Raw genomic sequence first — 25,539 nt, 5'->3', positions numbered from 1 at the left:
GATCTCAGAAGCAGCAATTCAAGTGGAGGTAAGGCACCAAGGCAACCAGTAGGTAAGCTCTCCCAGTAACAAAGGACTTGATAATGAAACGGCAAAACATGAAAGTGTCAAACTCGAGAGATCAGATCAAATTCGCTGAACTGTCGAAACTGATCAACAAGAAGAAAGTAAGGGATGTCCGAAATTATAACGTGGAAAAGATTGAGGAAGCAGTAAAATATGGCCGCAGCATGAAATCAGTGAGAAGAAAACTTGGCATAGGACAAGGCAAAATGTATGCACTGAAAGATAAGTAATGTAATATCGTCAGCAATTTCGATGACATAGTAAAAGCCGCGCAAGAATTCTATATTGACCTGTACAGTACCCAGAGCAGCCAAGCTACTTTCATTCGAAAATAGTGATGAACAGGATACAGAGGCTCCTTCTATAACTAGCCATAAAGTTCGAAGGGTCTTGAAAAACATGACCCGAGGGAAAAGCGGCTGGAGAAGATGCAATAACAGTCGATGTAATCAAAGATGGAGAGGATATCATGTTTGAAAAGCTTATGGTGTTTTACGTGCCAAAAACCACGATCTGATTATGAGGTACGCCGTAGGGGGGACTCCGGAAATTTCGGCCACCTGGAGTTCTTTAACGTGCACCCAAATCTAAGTACACGGGTGTTTTCGCTAACTATCCGTGATTGCTTGAATACATCATCATACGTTGAGAGCTGTAGTTTAAGATGCTTAAAGGGAACGCGTCACAAACTAAAGGGCACACTTTGCGGGCCTCTGTTAACCGACACTGGTCCCTCGTAGCAAGAAAGAAGATAGGAAAGGCAGGGAGGTTAGGCGCATGGTCAGTTTTCTATGCCCTGAAATGAGGAAGGTAATAAAGGGGTGAGAAAAGATACTTAAGTGGGAGTAGAGAGTAATATTGGCACGTGTACTTGTTTATCTTTCTCGGATGACCGCTTTTCAACGGCTAACAAATGTGAAACGTTATCGCTAAGCGCAGGACGCGCCTCATGCATAAAAGCCGACGCGCTTGACCCGCTGATCAGATTTTCTACAATCGCCGACTGTGTTCGCCGCTATCGTTGTGCTTTGAGTGTCACTTGCTTTTAGAGGCACAAGTTCGCCCAATAAAGAGTTAGTTCCGTCATTTGCAGTTTTGCTACTGCGTTCTCGACCGTAACTACAACCTGACAATATAGTTAAGCGCACACGTGAAGATGCACATCGAGTCTATAAGCAGTCGTAGAAATCTGTCGAACCCGCCGTGGTTGCTCAGTGGCTATAGGTGTTGGGCTGCTGAGCACGAGGTCGCGGGATCGAATCCCGGCCACGGCGGCCGCATTTCGATGGGGGCGAAATGCGAAAACACCCGTGTACTTAGATTTAGGTGCACGTTAAAGAACCCCAGGTGGTCCAAATTTCCGGAGTCCTCCACTTTATGGCGTGCCTCATAATCAGATCGTGGTTTTGGCACGTAAAACCCCATAATTTAAATCTGTCGACTGCAAGAAGTGCAGTAATGCATGACATAGCTTTCTCCGCAAGCGACACGACGGCCATGGTCGAAGAATCTTTTCTTCCGGAAACGTACTTGAGCCCAGCCTGCTTAATTACCTCCGAATGAGACCGCGCTCAGCGTCATAAACGGAACAATGACCCCTGGTCCGTGGTGTTTATTCCGTATTTTCCGCGTAGGCGTGTCACCACTTCAAATGAGGAACAAGTGAGCCTTTGTAAAGGCTATCCAAAGCCGAATCAGTGCAACAATGTGGCCAGGGTAACTGACAAAGGTTTAGGCTGGTTGACAATACGTACGGTAAATCTACAGCGCACACGGATCAGTGCAAAAAGAGCAGAAACGCCACTAACGCTTGCCCTGCCTGCAATCAGGGATCATCGTGGCCCAGCCAGTACCGCATCATTTGGATGTCATCAGGAAATGATACCATACCCGTCATCGATTGGATGTCATCAAGCAAATGATACGTCAGCGTTTTCATCACCCTGTTTAAGGTCCCTGATAGCATCAACTGACTGGCTGGCTTGGAAGAGGGGTTCCCGAGTCCAACACAGTTGCCGAAATGCAGGAACCCCACAATTGACCATTTGCAAAAATGTAATGCGCATGCGCGAAAAATGTACTTTCCAACAAATGGTGCTGATCTGGTCGCTAAGCCATTTTCTAAGAAACGGAATGCGTCTTCGTAGATTGAGGAGGAAGCGTCTTTCTTTTTTTTTTTTTTTACCTTGAGAAAGCATAAGCGACTGACCAGTGGTGAAGAGCGCTTGTTCTAGGCCGCGTTATCGCTATCTCGTGAAACGCAATTGACTCAGCCCAACTCAGCTGTCGAGAAGCTGTCAAATATCACCGATAGCGAAAACGAGGATATGCCTTGTTTTCCAAACAAATTTTGTACTTGGACCTCTGCGCAGTAAAGAGAGGGCGCGCATAAGTATGCAAGTCGTCCATTCCATGTCGGCACTCGACAAAAACATCTTATATTCAAAGAGTGACGTCCTACGAAGGGAGGCACGAATATGTTTACGACCACAGGAAGCGTATATGTTACGGCGTATGTAAGTATAATAATAATAATAATAATAATAATAATAATAATAATAATAATAATAATAATAATAATAATAATAATAATAATAATAAATACATGTTATTATTAATAATACATGCCGAGTCTATACACGATGCAGGAGGCCAGTAGAAAAAGCTGTCAAAACAGCAGCTTCAGAAGGCTGCACGCCCCCTTATTAGCACACTTGCAGCGACAGTAAAACAATAATCAGCGACGCAGGCGGTCTATGTTCAACCATTTCAGTTCATCAATCTCAACCTTAGTTTCGGGAGCCCATCTAATAAATGACAAACCGGCACTTCCCCAGTCGAACAGTGATAGGCTCTGCTATTTCACAACAGTTAACTCTCGCGATATAGCGCCTATGAGCGCTGCAGCTCATTACAGCTCAGCACGGAAACGATGGTTAGTACCTGGATTTGCATAAACTTTATACTTGTTGCTTAAGCGACTTTGTGACTTTGCAAATTGATCATTTTCAACAAAATATTACGTTATGAATGCAACAATTCGCAATGGTTTCACACGTGCTCAGTGTCTTAATTATTGCCTTCTGTGTTAAAAAATACGGGATTGCTGCTAAATTTAGGCCAATCAAAACAATAGAGCGTCGTAAATAACGCCACAGAAACCGCTGAAGCCACAAGCACTACAATCAGGCAAATCCATATAGCAATTATATCACTCCAACGCTAGCTGAACGACTTGGGCGCCAAATTCCCTCTGTAGTAATTTTTGTATGAAACTCTATGGCTCACGATAGAGACAGTCATCGTGTCGCTTGTTCCATCACAACGTTCATAAGCGGTCCCACATTTAGCGTATTGACGTAGGTCTCGAGCACAAGTTCAAAGCAAGGACCAGCAGGCCTCGAGAAGCTTTAAGTGCACCGCTCGACTTTCTTGTCTACGTTATCGCGTACGTGTTACTGAAGCTAGACGCGCGCTTATCAGTACACCCCTCCGTGATAATGCGAAGTAGCCGAGCTCTACCCGACTTCTTTCTCTTGGAGCTTGAGTGGCTGTCTAAGACCCGGCATGTATCTCAAGATGCCGCGAGGATAACTGTGCCCCATATTTATTTATTTATTGTTTCGTCGCAGCTCACCGTGACTATGCGAGACGCGCATCGTTTGTTATGTGCTCAGAAGTGTTTTCTCCCACGAACCGTACGTGTCACCTCCTTAGGGATTCAAAGCATTACAAAGCAACATTCTGGCAGTATATTTCTTTTTTCAGAATAGGGCGTAACTCAGATGAGATCACTCATACAATACTTTGACACGGGACCTTTTTTTTCTTCTTTTTTTTTTCAAGTTACGCCTCATAAGGATGTAAGAGCGCAGGTGTTTTTTTTATTTACGTAATGCAGCATAGACTGATGACGACGTTGGGTTGTTATTTATGCCAATCACTGTCCTTGGATGAATCTAAATTATTTTTAGGAGGAGGATTTGTAGGCTAGCTGGCGGATCTAGCCTTGCAAGACGTTCTCCGCCCGAGCGCCTACTTTGAGGAAAGTTCGTCACTGTTCAGAGGCGCAGCACGAGACGTGTGAACACGAGGACGAGTACAGCGAGGTGGCACAGGACACAAGCCTGTGGTCCACCTCGCACGTGCCGCGCCAGGCCACTCGCCCCCCGATACAAGGCCCTGCCAAGCGCTACCAATATTTGGCTAAGTCTACAAGACATAAAAATTCGAGGAGGAGTCGGGACACTTGCTTCCTGAATGTCCGGTGCCTACAAAGAAACACCACGTCGTTCCCACCAGCACGTGGACAGCCTAGACACCAGCGTGCATAAAACAAAAGTTTACGCTTAGTACAAACTTCAGGACACTCCATCAAATAGTGTTCGCCGTCACCTAAAGTCTTACAAGCCACACATAACGGAGTCGCGACGAGTCTGATCTTGCATAGACATGCCGGGGTACGCACATTGCCGTATTTATTACTGACCTAAAGCTCCACCCATGAGCGGTCAAGGACACGTTAGTGGGCGACATCGGAGTAAAAAGTAAAAAAAGGAATCCCGTCATTTTCTTGGCTTCCTCCTCACGAACCATCGTTCAATCTAGCAGTGTTGTCGAAATGTCAGTCTCGTTATAAGACGCGCTGCACCGCATCCAGGCGCATACTGGCTTCGCAGGCTGACGAAAGGTGATCGGAAAGCAGGACTTCTGCAGCAGCTTGCGACAACTAGCGGACGCAACCATGGCCCTGCCGGACACGCGGGCGTGCTGGCCAGTGGCGGCCTCGGTCACGGTCTTTGTCTTCTTTGGCACGATGCTGGTTCGGTCCGAGGCCATCATGTACGTGGGCTTCATGGACATGCTACAGGTCAACCGAGAGAAAGCGTCGTGGCCACTCACTGTCGCCATCATCATGTCGCAACTTGCAGGTAACATGCATACACAACAGACACGTATTGTCTACTACTCCTCAGTATTACGTATATATATATATATATATATATATATATATATATATATATATATATATATAAACACACCCACACACTTGTGAGTCTGGCCCGGTCACCTCAGGATCGCAGCATCGTTAGTCGCAGACCATCAGACACAGCAGTAATCGCATTATAACAACGAGCTTATAGTTGTTACTCGAATTTCGGAGTAATAATTAATGTTCGGGTTTTGTTTCATGTGTTAGTGAGATATAAATAGTAATTTAATCAATGACATCGATACTTAGGGGTCATTTTTGATGAGAATTTACAGCATGAGCAAGTACAGAATGTATGCGCGAAGGTAGCCTATGGCTGCTATATTCTAATAAAAGCTCGCCAATATTTTCCACAAGCTATACTTCGTACACTCTACTTTTCATTGTGCCACTGTCATATTAGTTACTGCCTGAATTCATGGGGTGTGACGAACAATAGTTATATAAGAACTCTTGACGGACTTCAAAGCGAATATTGAGAATCATAAGCCAAGGTGAACCAGTAGGTAATATTTTCCAATCACAACGGATTCTTTCAGTTTCGATGTTGCGCGACTACAAAATTGCTGTTTCAATAAATAACATAACCAATAGAAATTCCCCTCTGCCTGTTGTTCTTTTTTCCATTCCTATACACAATGCGCGACATCCTTCAAACGGTAACTTCAATCTGCCAAAATGCCATAATGTTTATGGTGAAAGACTAATACAATTTAATGGAGTTAAAAATGGAACATGATCTACATTGAGATTAAAACTGCACGTAATTTCAGCATAGCATGCAAATCATTTTTTCTATCAATTCAAGATATGTAAACCTGTGTGCATGTTAGTAGAAATTGTTTCATTTTATTTTCTTGGTATTCCTTTTAATAGGTACCGATATATTACAATAGTAAATGTATGCGTGCGTATGTATGCATTCATATGATCATTTTTCTTTTTTGTTTCCTCTTGCTGACCTGTACACTCTTTATTGCACAATGTATTGGACCGGCCACTAGCCACTTTAGGCTATCGGTCCTAAATAATTGCTGTATATGCAGTTTCTGTTCATGAAATAAAGTTCTATTGATGATGATGATGATGATGATGTGATGATGATGATGATGATGATGATGATGATGATGATGATGATGATGATGATGATGATGATGATGCGGTAATTCCACGACAAAATTAACCGTTTTCGAGAAATAAGCATACCTCAAGCATTCGCGGCTACTAAATTTTGTACTTATAAAGGGCAGCCTAGTGCAAAACGCAGACTCGTTTCGTTCAGAAGAAAATTAGTAAAAGACAACTTTCCAAGGAAGATGTCTCCAAAAATGCAGCTGTTCAAAAAATTTCCACAGCGAAGTGTTCGGTGGTGAAGTAACTGGCTTAAAGGAATCAGCTCAGCAAATGTTCCGCTTTGCAGTAATGGCCAAAGTTGTTGCGTTGTCTTCCAAGTGTTCTTGCACAAAGTGGTACCAGCGCTCTTTTATTATTATCCGACCAGAATTCATTATAACTTCTCATATATTCTTAAGCGGATCTTAAAATTCTCTAGACCCATCCCTACTGAAGCAAAGCGGAAAAAAAAGAAAACCAGAAACGTTGCGACGCTTTGCGTACCAAAGCCATCACTTCATTGCCTTCGCTAAAAACGATAAAAACAAGACATTTTGAGTGAAGTTGTTTGAATCACTGCAAAACTACGTTTGGAGGGTGAGATTTCACGTATCTAGCATTTCATAGGTTGTCAGCTTCAATGACGTAACTGTGCAAAGCATGCACCTCCAATTCCTCGAAAACACTAAGTACTATAGTCAGTAGGTGCACGAAAGCACCTGAAAATTAAAAGCGGACAACATGATTCGTCAAAGGTCGTACATCGTATATATTCTGGTTGTCAATGGCGTCAGGAATTCGAAAGTTTCCTACGCCTTACGGTAAAGATTGCAGGACGTCCCTATATGGGACGACTAGTTCCCCGAAAAATATTTAACGCTAGGGATATTGTCTCTACACTCGTGCACTAGCTAACACTAGCTCGGACATCCTCAACCGCAGGACCCCTGTATGGATTGCTCGGCATATGGCTCTCGGACAGGATTCTGATGGTGGCCGGCGCCCTGCTCTGCGCACTGCCTGTGATGGCCTGCGCTTTCACCCAGAGCTTCGGACTCGTCGTTTTCCTATACGGCGTCCTCTTCGGTGAGCCTGCAACGAACTACAGGACGTGATCGCTAAAGAAAACTATACGCTGATAGAACAAGAAAGAACAAACAGCACGACACATGACCGCGACACAAAGAGAAAACACACTCTGAATTTCTGGGCACCTCCTGGCATTCGACCTCCTGGCAATTAATTGAATCATTCAGTGGTACCATGAGCATCCCAAGATTTGCCAAATATTTGTTAGTTCCTCCTTCGTCTAAAACAACTGATAGGTATTTTTTAAGCACAAGCCGAACACAAAAAAACCTCACCAAAAGTCCGGAGAGCCACAAACTGGGTTTTTCTTTGGCACTGCGCATCTCAGGAATGCCCTGTAAATGTACTGAGGCGAGGAAAAACCGAAACACGGACCGGCAAGGTGCGGAATGCATAGAAGGCATTTTACTGCTTTTCTTTTGTTCACGTTCTTCGAATTCCGAAAGTGAAGTCAGTTGATAGCTGCTCTTTCGGTGTCATGGCTCGTTCGGGTCATTTCCAGCGAAAGCTTAAGATGCAGAGAGCGACACAGAGAGAGAAGCAAGTAAAGACAGGTAGGTTGACCAGACGCACGCCCGGTTTCATACCCTGCCCCGGAAAACAGGAGATAAAGGAGTGAAAAGAGAGAAAGAAGGAGAGAGAGAGAGCCCTAAGTGCTCGCGCACTTGAAGATGCGCACCAGGTCTATAAACGGTCACATATACCTGTCCTACAGTTTGATCAAAAGCATTGCATTTTGAGAATTGACAACTCATGGGTCGGCCAGCTCGGCTGGCACGATGTGGCGTCACAGGGCACTCGTTGCCTTTCCTTTGCGCTTGTGGAACACAGCAGAGAAAAACAAAAGTAACAAAATGTCGCACAGCTCTGGGATAAGAGGCCTATACGATGTGCTCACTGAAAGGGAAAATACTACAAAGAAGGCCATCACTTTGCGTGAAATGGCATGGAACCCGGGGGTACCTATGGCATCATGTAACGCATATGCAAGAACCAAACGCAGCGCAGGAAGTCAGGAATAACAACACAGTCCGCAGGACGAACGATATTCGCAGCGCTCGTCCTGTTGAATGTCTTGCACCCTTTCTTTTTGTGTGTGTGTGTGTGTGTGTGCGATATGTATTCGTCATTCTTCGCCATGAACCGACTAGACAAAAACCTATACCTTGCCATACGCATAGGTATACTTAATTTACGTTAACCAACGCGGTGACTTAATACACAGTGACTGCACTGGCGATAAAACATTTTATTAGTAATGCAAGTGCAAGTTCCTTCGCATGGTACGTCTGTTTACTGGCTTGGCGGTAGAGCATATCCTTGCTAGTTGCCGAACCTAAAGAATGCACATTGTTTCATAATTTCTGCGCCCTGAAATGTTAGCAAAATTGTTAGCTTCATGTGTTATCCTTATACCGCTTTCATGTGTTTTCAAACTCAATTTTTTTCATACACTAGTTCTTACTTAGCCAAATAAGGCATCATGTTAAGCCGAATAAAATAAATGAAAGATGATAGGTGTAGCTCCCAACTGTGCTTAGGTGTCACTTAAAATAATTTCAAGAGGGTTTTAAGAAATGAGATAGCAGAATTCGTCAACATGTAAGGTTCGATTCCGCGTGAAATGCCTCGTATTATACATTTTATTTTACCGTTGACATGGCTGATTATGAAAGTCCTGATGTGAGCGCTAAACAATCGCTCACAGCGACGACGCGAGGGAAGCTGGAAGGATGAAATGGAGCCATGAATTAAAAAGCCGCTAAAGAGAAAAGTAAGTTCAGCTGTGTTAGTAAACTACCGTTCTACATTGATGCCAACAAAAGCCACTCTTACGTTGAGAGGAGGCTTGATAAGCCTGGAAAGGCGCACCTTGAAGTTCTATTTATTTATTTATTTATTTTCGAGAGGTACGGGGATCGATACCCAGCACCTCCAACAGAATCTAATGCGAACATAGGAGAAGAGAGCAGCGGGCAGCGTTCGCAGCGTGTCTCAACCAGAGCGGCTCAGGCAATCTCGAGCTCGCGCTTCCCGGATGACTGGCGATGTGGCTGCAGCGCCGGGCATTCGTCTTCACTACAATTTATTTATTTATTTATTTATTTATTTATTTATTTATTTATTTATTTATTTATTTATTTATTTATTCTGAGGCACGCCGTAGTGGGTGACTCCGGAATAATTTTCACCTCCTGGGGTTCTTTAACGTGCACCCAATACACGGTACACGGACGTTTTTGCATTTCGCCCCCATCGAAATGCGGTCGCCGGGGCCGTGATTTGATCCCGCGATATCTCGGGCTCAGCAGGCCAACGCCGAATTTATTTATTTAGTTAATTATTTAGTTAGTTAGTTAGTTAGTTAGTTAGTTAGTTAGTTAGTTAGTTAGTTAGTTAGTTAGTTAGTTAGTTAGTTAGTTAGTTAGTTAGTTAGTTAGTTAGTTAATTATTTATTTAGTTAGTTAGTTAGTTAGTTAGTTAGTTAGTTAGTTAGTTAGTTAGTTATTCTGTAATTGCCGCACCAACGAGGCATTACAGTGGGGGGACATGGGGGGGGGGATGTCAGTTAAAGATGAATCATTGAGATGGAACCACCATCACTTTAGCAAACAAGGCAGCACAACAGAATTGCAGAGAAGGAAAAAAAGAAATAAGTAAGCTACAAATACCCAAAATATATATACGAGGAACAGCAAATGCTAAATGACGCTCCATTCTATAAAAGTTAATCACAGTAAGCATAAAAATGCAGATAATCGAATCACTTAGTTAACCAAAGAAAATAAATCGTCATTAGAAGAAATAACTACAATAGAAGGATGCAGCCGATTCCATTCGCGAATCGCTTTCGGAAAGATAGACATACGAAATTATTCTTTTACAGGGTATTCGTGTATATTAAACTTGTGGTCAACCCTCTGAGAATAGTTGTACGATTCCCTCAAGTACTTGTCCCTCTGCGTTCCAACAGTACAATAGTAAATGGTGTGGAAAATTGTAAGGCCAAATGCACGACGACGATGCTCTAAACTGTCAGTTCGAACACCATCACACCGTGACGTCATGAATTTTGACTCTGGCCCAGTAAATGTATTATCGCTATAGACTGCACTGTATCCTGCGGCTAAACTATATGGACCATGCAATGTATTCAAAAACAGCCAAACACTAAAGTTAACAAGTTTCAAGAAGTTTTACAGAGCTACAACGGACCGCATCTTCAATTTCGTCACTAACCTCAATGTACGAATGTACGACTTCATAAGCTTCATTTTCTCTCTTAATATCCAACCTATTACCCCGAAATTAAAGAAAATTAAGTTTTAAAAGAATACATCATCAGTCTAATTTCAGTGTTTCTCTTTGGTGTGGCTTTAACTACGTCCTTTCTTGCGTATCCCGCTTTCAGGCCTTGGCTTAGCCTGCGTTGACTTGGTGCCGTACACGGTGGTGGTTCGGCACTTTGTTCGCTACCGAGCCACGGTTATGGGATCAGTGTTCGTGGTGGCTGCACTGTCGGGATTCGTATTCCCGCTGATGGTTGAGGCGCTGCGGAATGCGTTCCAATTCCACTACGTGCTGCTCATATTGGGAGCCCTGGAACTGGTCATGCTCGTGGGCTGCATCGTCGTAGACCGGGTTCCTCGAAGCGATGACGGTTCTTCCCGTTCCAGTGGCTGCGCCGAGCCGGCGACCGAGCCACCTGTCGCCTTCGGGTGCACAAACAGTTTGGAGAAGGCTTGTATCGCGAAGTCCTTCACCAAAGAGATCGTCCCGTCCCTGGCCGTCACTGGGTAAGCCGACGTTCGCTTTGCCGAAGTACTAGTTCAGCTTCAACGCGAACTAATTCCGGCTAATGGATATGCGGGTTTTACGAGAGCCGGGAGTGGAGCAAAAAAAAAAAAAAGAATTCACTCCCGTTATCAGTGATTTCGGAGGTGACGTCTACAACTCCATCATAAGTACTGTTGAAAGCGCTGCAAGTCAGCGGAAATACAAAGACAGTCAAATTCAATACAACGCAAGTCGTTATTTCACCCAGAACGACAGAGTAAACAAAAAATCTTGTCATCGGTGGCTGGTGGCATTAAATCCAGGGCATGGTAAGAAGGAGCAGTCGACAGCCCGGCGCGCTATCCAAGAGCTTTCGCCCTATTGCTTCCAACAGAACCTTCTCTTGTTTTCTAATCTTTTCTGCCCTTACCCCATCCCCCTGTGCAGAGTAGCCAACCGGACACTTAACCTGGTTAACCTCTCTGCCTTTCACCTCTTATTTTCCTTCCTTCTAACATAGGCCGCCACTATTGAATACAAGGGGCGGGGTACTTTTTTCGGACAAGCGCTATAGACCAATGAGAAAAATGTGGTTGATCCCTCTTATATAGGAATCGGTATAGAACACGAAAGTGAAACGTGTCTTCACAGAAGTAGTGTAATGTTTATTGCACATTGATATATAATGTCTATTGGTGTTTTGTGGCTAAAGCGCCCTTAGGCGTTGATGCACCCACGCTGACGCCTGGTGGCACGTCTCCTCCATCACGACTACCAACGTCGATGACCATGAGCAACCGTCGTGCATATGGAAGCTGCACTACGCTGCACACGCTAGCACAACGCGAAAGACGAAGCACGTAACTGACACACTAATACAACGCGCAAGACAAAGCACGTAACTGAATCGTCACCGAGTCAAATCAGCGCGTACAGCGCGTCGTAATTGCAGCCTCCGCGATCAACTTCAGAAACATTTTCAGAGCTAATTGCGGAGGCCACGCTCCGCTGTGCTGAGTACGGTGAACGCCACCTAGGTGGCGTTGGTAGTGCTTCTTGATGCCAGCGTCCCTTCGAATGCTGGCATCGAGGCGTCGTAGTGCTGAGACCACCGAAGCGTTCACTGTCGGTGCGCGTTAGTGTCATAATGCAGTACTTCTCTTTTCTGCTCGTAGGCGGCGGCACCGCCCCGAGCAAGAGCGTGGGTACACGGAGGAGTGTTAGATATATAAGGCGCGTCTGTGTAGCTCTCTGCAAATGAAACATTACCTGTCAAAACTTGGTTGCACAAAAAAGGAATTTTTGTATCCACTGTGAACTGTCGCCTTTGTGATGTACCTGAGACTATAGAGCATTGCTTTATAAGTTGTAAAGACGCAATATTGTTTTGGGATGTGCTCCAAAGAACTCTCAAGAAAGACTTCATTTTGAATCACCATACCATCCGATACTTGATTGCACCCCACGGAGAAGACGTGCCTTTTGATATGTTTTTCTTAATTGGACTACACAGCTTATGGAAGACGCGCATGTTAGACCGAAACGCTGAACCTGTTGTTTCGGCGAAATTTCACTACGCTCAAATGATTGGTCACTTGAAGGACATATATGACTTGACAGATTTTCAACCGGACTGGTACCATCTCTTGTTACGTTGCTTGTTGTTGCCACCTTTTTAAGATCAAAGTTACTTGCCACTTCTTTAAGAACAAAACTACTTGTAGTTTTGTTCGGGTAGGGTGAGCTTAACGAGATTTTAGGCCATTTATAGGCCATGAATATAAGATGTGTTGGCTGGTGCTTGCACGTTTTCCGCAGATACTATTTCTCTCGCATATACATGATGCAATAAATACCATGTAAGAAAAAAAACGTTTGTGGCGCAATGGGTTAAACGCTCGGCGATCTATCGTCGCGGACCGAGAGGTCATGGGTTCGATTTCCAAATTTTGCATGTTTGTGGAACTTTTTCTTCTAGTTTCTTTCTTTGTATTATGTTCTATGACGTATTTCCGTGACGGAAATACGTCAGTGAAGTCTTGGTGGACCCCGGCATAAAACACTTTCGTGTTCAAAAAAATTGTTTCAATTTAATGAAGAATGGCAAGTTATCTCCGCTCTTAATTTCCGCCCACGCAAAAGATTAAAAATTTCGGAAATATGCAACTACCAAACCCATTTAAGAAACATAAATAGCAAGTTCATAATTTCACTGCTCCGCAACGAAAAAGGCAACGGCAGGTCTGTAAAATGACCCTGACAGGAATTTCAAGCCTAAATATGTGCCATCTCGTAACGCAAATACATACCTTGTTTGTGTGAGCTTTGTAATCACCTATACGATCATAAAGAAGTACTTCAACGAGAGGATACCTGTAATACGTCAAATTTCGCAAGCTTATAGATACAGGTACAGTTGGCAAAACTACGTCGTTGTTTTTTTTTTCTTTCTTATATAGCTGTACAGTTGTTAAAATTTACGTCTTATTATTCTATTATAATATTTTTTCAATTCCTCTATTTCGACGGTGATCACATAATTTTTGATCGCACTTGCAAGCATTACGTGACCGTCAGCCACTAGAACAACACTTTTCCTCTATTTTATCTTTTTAATGCAATAAATTTTACTGAAATCGGTTCACCAAATGCGTTCGCTTCAAATGTTCACTCTTCATTTGTCGCGTACCTCCAAGTTCCCACGCAGAAACCGAGGAGCCGTGCGAGACAAATCCGCTGCTCGGGAAGTTGCAGCCGGTGAAGAGAAAACTGACACGCAACCTGCGTTCACTGGCCTCTTGGGCGTTCTTGCACGTGGCAGTGTCGCGGGCTGTCTCGTTCTTCGTGATCACCTCATTCCTGCTGACCGCCGTCGACTTCGGCACGGACAACGGACTCGTCAGCTTCGAGGCAGTCGCCTTAGTCACCGCCTGTGCCGTCGGCGACTTGGTGTCCAAGATCGGGATCGGCTTCGTCCTTGACGCCAAGGTGAGCATCGCGTTCCCCGCCTCACTCATGACAATGCTTTGAGGGTACGTCTAGTTCATAAAAAACGAGGTTCCGAATTCGCCACATGCCTAGACCACGGCCGCTGGATCAAAACACCTAGACTAAGCATGTATTTATATAAAGTTTTCACGTCAGAAGCGGTTTATGGCTAGGTCGGGTAGGTCTCCTATAGACTTCCGCTATCAGGATGGGACGAAAACAACGTCATAGTCCAACATGGTGGGCGTTTAAACAACCTGGAGTGAGTTTTTTCACTTCCTGACATTCTTTCTCTTGGAGCCTGTTACACATATGCTTGCGGTCAGCCGTTTAATATTTTTTAATTGTTTCAAGGCAACTTTCTTTTTAAATTTATAGTATGTTATGATCTTTCATTCCTTGGATTCGCCCCCAAATTCTGTTGTTTGTGATGTTTTCTTGTCAGTACTAAATGCCTCCTTCTAATTCCATTCGAATCTTGGCTAATCGCACATATATAGTGGGTACGAGCAAAAGGGGAAAAAATTGCGCTCCAGTCCACGCTGGGAATGTGGTTGGCCAGCGAAGCTGAGGTATCACCTGATCCGATAGCCCAATGTGACGTAGCCTTGAATTGGCCCTGCCGAGCCTGAGCACGACGCCGCTATGCATATTGACGTTACTCTTCCTTTCGTCGCTCATCACATTCGCGCTGCTCTTCAGGTGTCCTAACTGCGCGTGGCTTACTTTGAATGGCGTGCGTCGTGCCTGAGCACGACGCACGCCATTCTGCATGATGACGTCGCTGTTCTCGTCGCCGCTCATCATATGAGTTCATGCTGCTCTTAAGTAGCCCTAACTATGCGTGACCTTTCCATAGCGCTATCACAACACACATTAAATCAGTTGCTAGGCTGGTTATTTTACAATCTAAAGTGCAGTTACATCACTACCTGCTTCGTGTGGTATACAGTTCCCGCTTCGCTTCCCGGCAACTGGTGCTTATGCAACCGTAATCTTTACCGGGAAGAGCTTGCAGCGAACGCTATGCGCGAAGACGAGCTTTCTGGTTATCTTTTTCCATTTCCCCCGTAAGGCCGGCGGCGCCGCCGCCGCGGATGCATGGAGACAAGCGCCATCTGGTGGTTCTGCAAGGAACCCAGTGACGCACCATGCGGCGCGCGTCTTCCGCTGTGATTGGTCGAGTTTTCTGTGGACGGAGACGAAGAAATGCCGGGCTCCAAGTCATATACAACTTCGCTGTAAAAACCCCGACACTAAAAGGATTAATAGCAACTAATTAAGCTTTATTTTTCTTAGTTTGGCGACGTTTTGTGGCAAGTAAACGTGATAGTAGCTGAGAGGACATGACCATCATCTCATTAATAGCTATCGCTGCCAACTCTCTTGTCAGACATTTCGGTCCTCAGCAGGCGGTCATACTATACCGTTTTTAACCAGCGTTGAGTTCCTCCGGTACAGCCTACCTGTTATATCCAATACATGCAAAACTAATTTGCGTACAATTCAGAGCATTCAGGCGCAAGCTCTTGGGATATGCCTTGGAGTACCACGCAGTGCGTCAACGGCCGAAACTATCGCCATTGCTCAAGATTATCCAATCACGACGCACATCGCCATCGAGACAATGCGTGCACATGTCAGGCACACTGCCCGGACTCCTTGCCACCACCTCGCCGCACTCACCATGGAAAGACCTCGCACGTCATATAGCACAACTGTCAGTGCATATCGTGCCTCGATTACATCGGGGTACGCATCTGCAGTCAGGCCGGTGTCTCCTCCATGGTGTTTGTGCCGTCCTGAAGTCCAACTTAGAATTCCAGGACTTCAGAAAAAGTCAGATCTATCGCCGTCTGCACTAAAACAATTGAGCTTACTCCTGTTGTACGAGAGATACAGCAGTCACGTGCACGTCTATAGGGACGGATCGACTATATCGACCAGTTCTGGCGGTGCTGTGTTTATACCGACGAGAGGAGTAACAATGCGATTGAAGCCGTCACATTTCATGACGTCCACGGCTGCAGAGCTCACAGCTCTGCGCAGTGCACTTCAATTTATAGACGCAGCGAGTCCTGGTACATGGGCCGTGTTTTCCGACTCGAGACCGGATTTACAAAGTATGCAGGCAGTTCTCCGACGTGGAGCTCACGAACAACTAACGCACGAAATTGCCAAACTTCACCACGACGTCAAACAGAAAGGCCACGAAATTATTTTCCAGTGGCTACCTTGCCATTGCGGGATCAGTGGAAACGATCTCGCACACAAAGCTGCCCGAGAGTCACATCAAGAACAGCACAGTGTTCCCATTCCTCTTTCCATGACAGACGCTGGAAGGCAGCTTCGTCACCTAGTACGCAAGCTCTCTTTAACAGAGTGGAACACCCCAAATATAAGGCGCACCAGGCTACACGAACTGAACCCTTCAGTCCAACTCCGACCTCCACCCGGGATTCACCGACGTGAGGCATCGCTTCTATACCGGCTGTGGTTGGGAGTGGCTTTCACGAAGGCGTACTGTGCTTTGATTGGAATGACCGAAAGTGCTACGTGCGACGTCTGCGGCAGCGAAGAGAACATAGAACATTTATTGTGTCACGGCGATCGATTTCAGTCGGAAAGACAAACATTATCGAACGCATTGCGACGACTTGACGATCGACCGTTGTCTGTGCAGGTGCTCCTTGAAAACCGTCCCCATCGCTCGTCGGCCTATGTGAACGCCTTTGAATTGCTCAGGCCCTCCGCGTGCGTGCACAAACTCACCATGTCCTTCCTCCCCCCCCCCCCCCCTCGCTCCTCTCTCTATCTCATCTTTATATTCCCTCCAGAACAGTCACCAGACGCATTTCTGAGCATCCCTGCACGCCGATGCGTTCTCTAATCTGCGTGTTGTCTACCAATCTAGCCTTACTGGTAACAGTGTGTTGCTAGCACCCTGATGTGCTTACACCCTTAGCGAATGTGACATTTTTTTCAATCCCTACAGACAGCACCGTTGTTAGCTTTCTCGATGTCACCTTATCGCGCTTTGACTATTTAAGTACTAAATGATGCAGAATTTAAGGCGCTCACTCGAGTCCTATGTTTGGAAAATCACTGCGACGTTCTTGCACGATTTACGTCGAATTTTCACGATAATTTTGCGAGGTTGCTGCGAGACAATCGAGGGATGTTTTAAAATTACTCACAAGAAAGTACTCTGGTCGTGATCAATGCGCTAATTCAGCTCAGTTGGTGCTATCACATTGAGTACCAACTGGGATACTCAATTTCGGAAGTTGCGATTAAGAGGAAGCTTTAGCTCGGCGCCAACTTTAATGCCGCCTATTCAAATATATGTAAAACGTAGAAATGCTTCTCTGAACCAACCGCTGGACCGATTTGGATGAAATTTTATGCATCTGAGAGAGAAAGCTAAATTCCACTGACTGTAGTAAGCAGAACATTAGACTTTTTTTACAAAGATTGCCAAGAACTGACAAGTTTAAAATATTCGAGCACAAAGTTAATGTAATCCGTAATCTGTAATCCGTAAAGTTAATCCGTAACTCCGCACCAAACACCAAGTTCTGTAAACTGCATCTGTTAGGGCATCTCAAGCTGACAAATGTTATATATACGCATACATATATATTTGTAGCTTACGTGATTTTTCTACAATGTTAAGAATGGTTTTGCAAAAGTCCCACCAACAATTTAGTGGTACATTTGGGAAAAATGTAAAATACATCAATTTTGACCGCTTCAGATATATTAGGTGCAGTTTACAGAATTGTGATATAGTTTTTCATTGCTGAGTTAGAGTTGTAGACTTCGTAATTTCGTCTTTTTTTACGTGCCAAGTTTTCACAATTTTCATTCTTTTTAATCTCGGCGGCCTAAATAAAAAACATTACTTTCAACCGTCATCAGATTGTAACTTTTTCCTTTAAATGCGATACACTTCATCAAATTCGGTACAGTGGTTGCCGAGGAAATACGATTTCTCTGTTCGCATGTATTTAGATAGAAGCCTCCAAGTTAAAGCTGTCACTTAATATGGCAGCACAAAGAATTTGTGAGCCACTGTACCGCTACTTTCAACGCGACAGCATGAAATACCCATCGATGCGATAGGGCAGAACACGCGTCGTGTGACGGCGGTGCGAAAGTGGAGAATACGCGCTGGAGAATAGCCAAAAATTCATTCATTTTTTCGAGCTTTCGGCGCTCACACCTTGTTCCTTTTGTCTTCAACTGCACAATGTTTCTCTCTCCTTTGCTGTGCACCGTCTCCACTCAATACAGGTGCTGAGTCATGAAGCGCTGATACTCTGCGGCTTCGCTATCCAGGCGGCCTCATTGGTAGTTACGGTGCTTGTCAAGAAGTATTGGGTTCTCCTGGTGAGCTGCTTCTTCACCGGGCTCACAGGGGGAAGTCGAATATTCGCCTGCACCGTCATGGTAGCCGAGCTTTTCGACCAACAGTCGCTACCGCTGGGCCTGGGTGTCACAAACTTCGTCGCCGGCATCGTTTCTCTCGCTCGGCCACCCCTGGTCGGTGAGCAAGTCATTCTTCTGTGTTCGAACGACAAGTTTAGACAACTGCTCCCAAATTGAGAAGCGCACTAAAGGAAGTGACGGTAGTTGCGTGATGGTACTTTGATGTCTGAAGGCAGCTTCGTGGTAGTAAAAGCTCAGAATATTACGGCATTTGCAGTTATGGGCTCCTCCCCTTTTAAGAAGGACATTAATGGCGTCTTCTGTATATCTATAGATAGACATTTATAGGAGGCTGCGTTTTCGTATCGGGAAGGTAACAGGAGTCACCCTTCATTTAATGAAAATTCTGCTGCGTTTTTTGAAGCGCACATGCCTGTAAGACCACCTGTGAAGACACTCAGTTATGAACGCTTGACTGTGTAAATGTGCAGGGTGTGAACTGTGAATTTCTATCTTCCTTCTCCTCTTTCAGTCCCTTCTCCCCCTTCCCCAGTGCAGGGTAACCTACCGGGCTCAGCCTGGTTAACCTCCCTGCCTTTCCCTTATGACTTTTCTCTCCCCTACTTGGCCTAAATTTTGTTCATGTCCTGACACGTCTGTTCTATGATGCACGGATCATCCAGCTCTAGCCTTGTCTCGCTTGTCTCAACTATTAATCTTATAGTGGAAAGCTTTAAGTGGGTAGGACGGCGCACACCCCGTGGTGTGCATGCCCCATGGTGTACCAAACCTTATAGTTTTCCGTGTCCTGCATTAGCCGAAATCATGAATGTGCACATTTGCTGTATTTACTGAAGGTGACGGTTCCCTACTAATGACCGTTATTCGTGTGCTTCTTGTCACGTTCTCAGGCTACGCACGTGACGTTGGGGGCTCGTACGACCTCCTCTACGTAGCCCTCGCAATCGTAAATGGAGTTTTCACGCTCACGTGGACGATCAGTCTGTGCTGGCGGAGGTTTCAAAGACTCCGGCAGAAGGAGCCACCCACCGGTCTTTCAGGTGAGACCTCATCTGATGTACGCTTTTTCATTTGGACACCCCCAGGGATTACTCTCTCACGTTCGTTACAGCCGTCAAGGGTGAAAATTTTACCAATTCACTCGCTGCGGTTACGCTAGTGGTGATGTCAGTCGTACTGATATTACGTCACTCAACCAAACTATGTAGTTTCACTGAGAAACGTAAGTAGGGAAAAAGAGCGCTTGAGTTTCATGAAATGACAATGTTGACCTGGCAATGTCTATTTCGATGTGCCGAAACGAAATGAGGACATTTACTTAGTCTGGTTTGTGAAGACATCATGGTCTTAAAAGCTTACAAATATCGATCTCGAGGCTCTTAAACTATTTAGTTTGCATTGGTTTTGTTTTAAAATACTCACATATTGCTTTCAAACTTCATTTACAAAATTTATTTATTTATTTGAATTTCGGTGCGTTGAATTCGAATGCTAAGAGCGTGGTAATTGTGTTCAATTCAATTCAATTTAATTCCATTTTTTACATGAAAAAATGAATGAGACCCGAACAAAAAGTGAAACTTTGTTCACTTCACGGGGATTCGGGCCCCCCTTACAAGGAAACAGCATGATATTACATGTTATTTTTCATATGAAGAAACAAAACGTGTTACAACGTTCTTTTCTTTTTATTTGTAACATTGTTTGGTTTGTATTGCTTCTGTATGGTTACACATGCTGAGTGGCTGTTGCCTTGTGTTATCACCAAATCCATATAACACTCAAAATAATTATGTGCAAGCGTTAACCTTCTTTACTTGTCTTCCTTTGATTGTGATATCTTTGTTTTGTTTTTGATTTATTTGTTCCACCTGCTTTCACCTTCATGTACTTTACCAGTCGAGACAGCCTGTAAAGGGAGCACGAATCCCCGTCAAGATGGCACATGACCAGCTTTTTATCCCTGTTCCCTACATTCTCTCGATTCTCTAATAATGGAATTAAATGGACATATCAAACCAAACATATCAAATGCAGGCGGATAGAGCAGCAAGAACAATGGTGATGTGCCTTGAGGGAAGGAATCTGTAAAAATCCGCAGTGAACCTGCATTCGCAATATAGAATTTGTACAACTTGTGATGCCCGGACGTTGGAGTGAAATCGCACCTACCGGTGCCTTGCGTAGCACACAGGTGTATCACACACCAATAATAATCGCTGCGTGCTTCATTGACTGCGACCAAGAGAACTGCAATAACGCTGGCACACCGAGGACTTGAACATAACTAATTACATGTAATTATTTACTTGTAATCAATTACATTTTTTCAGTCATTTTGTCGGTAATTGATTACTTGTATTTCTCGGTAACGCTCACTATAATTCAATTACTTTTTTCAGTAACCAATTACATGGAACTAGTTACATTATATCGACTGAAAAGCTGTAACGGGCGACGTAGCTTTGACCACCTGAATTTGGCGAGAACTAGAGATTAGAATGCCCGCTGTCGTACCACGCAGCAGCCTGGCGAATTTGCATGTTCAGTGAGGTGAATCCGAGTGCTCAGTATTCGTTTGCTCATCTTAACTCTCTACCATATGTTTGCCGAGGATTTGAACCGGCGCTGCTAAGGCTCGATGGCGACTGCGGACGTTGATGCCATGAAGTCACCTGCATGCAATTTGTTAAGATTTCATCGGCCCTATTGCGAACTTGTCCGAGTCCCAGCAACAAAGAAGCGCGGCGCTTCGCAGAGAACAGCGACGCGAGCATTGCAGCATTGAATAACCAATCTTGTGCGCACGGTGTTTCTACGTTACGACACCACCCTTCCAATCATCTCGTACGTCTAACGAGTTCTCAGTGTCGCGGCTGGTGTCTTCACATGGAAATAAGAGAATATATAACCAACCAAAACTTGCCGATGTTAGTGAAGGTAAACATGTTACGCACTGAAAGAGCCACGCCAGCTCGATCTATTCGCCGTATTTGTGCAATATCATTAAAGGTTTGTAGGAAAGTAACGTAAAAGTACTTGATTACATTTTAGTAATTGCTCAGTTAATTTTCGTGGAGCAGTAATTAATCATTGAAGTCACTTACATGTTTGAATGAAGTAACTGTAATCGGTTATTTTTTTCTGTAGCGTGTACATGTCTCGACAAGTTTCTTGTGCGCTGTTCCCCTGTCGAGTATGTACCGGCTAGCCCAAGCCTCTACAGTGTACAAGTCTGGTACAGCGGTACTTCTCACATGTATCGAAGGAACTAACGGTGACAATCACAGCGCATGGCACCGAATCGGAAGTTCCTTCTTGAACCTCCCCTGAAAAGAGCTTTTCGCTGGTACCATCCAGGCCCCTGCTTTCTGTTTCACTCACGCTTTTAATGCGATATCAATTATATGGACACTCTAAGCGGATTTCTGCCGTCGCCGTCGTCGTCGTCTTCGCCGTAAAGTTCCGTATAAAGTCCAAGGGCGATAAAATCGTCGCCGCGCGCCGTACACTGTATGTGCGAGTGAAAGCGCGCGAGGGACGCGCACTTTCACGGAAAGCGAACACACGGCGGCGGAGAGCAAACGCGACGTCATCCGTCGTGCGAAGGGCCGTGAGGGGGGGGGGGGAGGGAGGGGAGGCGACGTTCAGCTGCGGCACCAACTGCGTATCTTGCGACCTCGCGCACAGGGAACTGGCGACTCAATCTCCCACGCGAAAAGAGGAAAGCGAGAAGACTGCGCGGGAGGAAGGGGGTGCGGCTTCTACTCTGCCAGCAACTGCGTGGTTGTACCACAGCTTGTACTTTGCGCACCATATCTTCAAAGCGATCTCCACACGGCTCTTACCTTTGTATCCGCTGTGCTTTTGCCGCTCAGTTTCCGTTAAAGCGATATACCACACGAACGTTCACTCGCTGCTGCAGCCGCGCTTGCTCACGCCAGCGTTTTGACAGTGCTTGTCTGCGGTCAAAATCGACCTATTCATGTTTGGTTGTGCGCGCTGACACCATGCTTGTGAACTCAGTTAGTAAGCGAATGTGTCCAAGTTTATGCAACCGATAAAACTAATATACCTACACCACATAGCTCTCTACTAATTTGCTATCGCAATTGATGCTTCGCCTTTCGGGCGAAACTACGACTTCTGTTTTTTTCAGAGCGCAGATATAATGGGCAAACCTTCTAATGCCTGTCCATGTCTTACGCCCTGTCAATTTCGCCGTTTTCTGCTCAAGTCATGAACCAACCATCCCAAATGAATGAATGAATGAATGAATGAATGAATGAATGAATGAATGAATGAATGAATGAATGAATGGAGCGGAGCGGAGCGCAGTCGACTCGAGCGAGTGAGTGAGTGAGTGAGTGAGTGAGTGAGTGAGTGAGTGAGTGAGTGAGTGAGTGAGTGAGTGAGTGAGTGAGTGAGTGAGTGAGTGAGTGAGTGAGTGAGTGAGTGAGTGAGTGAGTGAGTGAGTGAGTGAGTGAGTGAGTGAGTGAGTGATATCCCGTTCGTATGGTACTCCAGAGAGGAATACGCCAAACGCCAACTTGCTAACTTGTCGCCTATCTTTTTCTTTCAGATGAAAACGACCAGGGCGTACCGCAAGGTTGAGAATCAAGATAGGAAGCATCAGGAACGACTGTGATAGCATTTTTTATTTGTTCCGGTGGTGTTAACAAAGCAGGCGCAGTATTTACTTTTATATAATTGTCTACAAGGCACTTTTGGGACTCTGGCATTACCATGTCTATACATGCCCTCTGATGTAAGTGAGTGAGTGAGTGAGCGAAATAACTTTATTGAGGTCCAGAGAACCCACCATAAGTACAACAGAAGGAACAAACAAAAAGAATCTGATTTCAAGAGTCACACAAACAACATCATCGTCAGCATGACAAAATGTAAGGTGCGCTGAAGCAGTAGCGACATACAAGTTAGTTGTCAGCAGCAACAAAAGAATAGAACAAAAAGTAAAAAGTCACAGGCCTGCGCGGCACATGCAGCACAGTCACAGCATAAGCTGGTGGACTGGCTCAAGAGTAGCTCCAATTTGGGCACCACGCACAACAGGGTCTTCGCGGCAGTCTGTTCGCCTCATTTTGATCTGAACTGTCCGCCCGGCGTCGACGGTGAGCTGCGGCTTGTAATGCTCTCTGCACAGCAGTCTGCTGAGCCCGATCAAGCCTTACAACGGCACCTTACATGTCAGGCGCGCCGCGTTTGCAGGCATCTTAACTAGATGGCGCCACCATACTGGCGGAGGCTCGGCAGCTAGGGAGCGCGTTGATAGCGAGCCTCGTCTGAATCGCATATCGTCGTCTGCGCCTGCAGACGCAACATTTGCAGGCATCTTACCTAGATGGCGCCACCATACTGGCGGAGGCTCGAGTCCTCTCCCCCTGCGTTTACCTTTCCGCGGCCCGATAGCAAGCGCTTGCGTGGCTCAATGGCAGAGTATCCGGCTCCCACGCAGCGGGCGCGGGTTCGATCCCGGCAGGAACCTCATACTTTGCTCGCGTTTCCGGCGATAGCTGTTACGCGGCGAACGCCACCAGCGGCGACATCATCGCGACCCGAAACGGCTATTGGAATGAGCCCATAACACTTTACGCTGTAAAAGCTATATATATGAAGATCCACGCACTGTGGGTATTAATGTTATGCGAAGCATTTTGCTAGTAACCTGGCCTGTACAGCATCGTTGGGGTTCTGGAAAGCGTTACAAATGGACTAACGCATCTGCGTAAGGCGAGAAATTGTGTGTGTGTGACACGAGCATGTGTGTGACGACAGCAGCAAGGCGACGGTGACAAGTTTAGTACTATGGCGACGGTGATGGCATGATGATGGCTGGTAAGCCTGATCATTATTTGATGGTTTAATAAATATGAAAGAAACACGCGGCTCTCGATTTTCATTCCTTTATTGTACAACTTCTAATTTTCTGGCAAAAGTACGCCTTTACAATAGAATGTACCTAATACGACAATGGAAGTGGCGCCTATAAACCAAATAAACCTCACGATATTGCTAATATTTAATAATTTAAATAGACCCTTGTATGCTACCTAATGGCATAAAGGCTGCCAGACGGCATCAATGCTACCCAAGATAGTGGACGCATTGATAGCCGTCGCCGTAGCACAATTGGTAGTGCAACGCATGCCTAATGCGGATGTTGTGGTTTCGATCGTCTCCCACCGGCGACAATTAAGTTATATTTTTTAATTTTCCTTTTCTCTTTTCCTCCTTATTTTCTACCTTTCCTGTTGAACCACAGCCAATTACCCCTGGGCTTTCCTTGGCTTCATTGCCTGTTGGCTTTATATGGTTGTGACTAACAAAAGCCGAGCACCTCTCTTTCCCTTCTTCTCGTTCACTCAAAGCGAAGGCCTCGAATCTGGCAGCCTCGATGACATCAGGTAGCATACCAGGCTTTATTAGCCAGGTGCCCGCTCTCTTAAGAGCAAGCTTTAGCTCGGGCCGAACTCCGATTCCACCTGATCCCATTCATATACATTAAAAACGCAGAAACGCTTTCCTGAGATAAGCCGCAGGCCCGATTTCAATTAAATTTGTTGCATTTGTGAGAGAAAGTTAAGTTCTAGTGACTGACGCGGAATCATGGTTTAAGGCCTGATTTTTTAAAAGAGAATTTGAAAAATCGGTACGTTTGAAAAAAAAATAAAAGCACGAAGTTTACGAATCCGTAACTCTCCACCAAAAGTACATTTAGCAGTTTTTCAAATTCCACTTGTCAGGACATCCAAAGCGGACAAATTTGATATATTAATTTGTATCTTAAATGATTTTGTTACAATTCAGAAGGGTTTGTGCGCGAGCTAGTTGGTGCGGATGATTCATTTTTAACAGCGCCAAAAAACGTGTTTTTTGGCGCTGTGTATTATGAATGATTTGTTATAATGTTTACAACGATCTCGAAAAACTACTACTCACACATCAGTGGTTTACTTAAGAACGATGTATACTACATCAATTTTGTCCGCTTTAGATGTACTATTAGATGCATTTTACAGAGTTGCGATATCTTTTTTCGC

General features: G+C 45.0%; 1 protein-coding gene across 1 annotated transcript; it reads left to right on the top strand.

Annotated features, from left to right (window-relative positions):
- Positions 1-4,732: 4,732 nt before the first annotated feature.
- LOC119443080 (monocarboxylate transporter 12-like) lies at positions 4,733-24,390 on the top strand. The gene is made up of 7 exons (XM_037708231.2): positions 4,733-4,997; positions 7,115-7,258; positions 10,674-11,058; positions 13,735-14,026; positions 18,323-18,575; positions 19,369-19,518; positions 23,061-24,390. The coding sequence occupies exons 1-7, from the start codon at positions 4,811-4,813 to the stop codon at positions 23,090-23,092; spliced, it is 1,443 nt and encodes a 480-aa protein (XP_037564159.1). The 5' UTR covers positions 4,733-4,810; the 3' UTR covers positions 23,093-24,390.
- The last annotated feature ends 1,149 nt before the right edge of the window (positions 24,391-25,539 follow it).

The sequence above is a fragment of the Dermacentor silvarum genome, chromosome 2 (genome assembly GCF_013339745.2).
Source record: "Dermacentor silvarum isolate Dsil-2018 chromosome 2, BIME_Dsil_1.4, whole genome shotgun sequence".
NCBI classification, from domain to species: domain Eukaryota; kingdom Metazoa; phylum Arthropoda; class Arachnida; order Ixodida; family Ixodidae; genus Dermacentor; species Dermacentor silvarum.
Note: the sequence above shows the minus strand (reverse complement) of the source record. Positions and strands in the feature narration are given on the sequence as shown.

Excerpts from the sequence above, each read along its gene's own strand:
- LOC119443080 (XM_037708231.2), top strand. The coding sequence starts at position 4,811 with ATGGCCCTGCCGGACACGCGGGCGTGCTGGCCAGTGGCGGCCTCGGTC. Across the intron at positions 4,998-7,114 it reads CATCATGTCGCAACTTGCAG|GACCCCTGTATGGATTGCTC; the intron begins GTAACATGCATA and ends CCTCAACCGCAG. Across the intron at positions 7,259-10,673 it reads CCTATACGGCGTCCTCTTCG|GCCTTGGCTTAGCCTGCGTT; the intron begins GTGAGCCTGCAA and ends TCCCGCTTTCAG.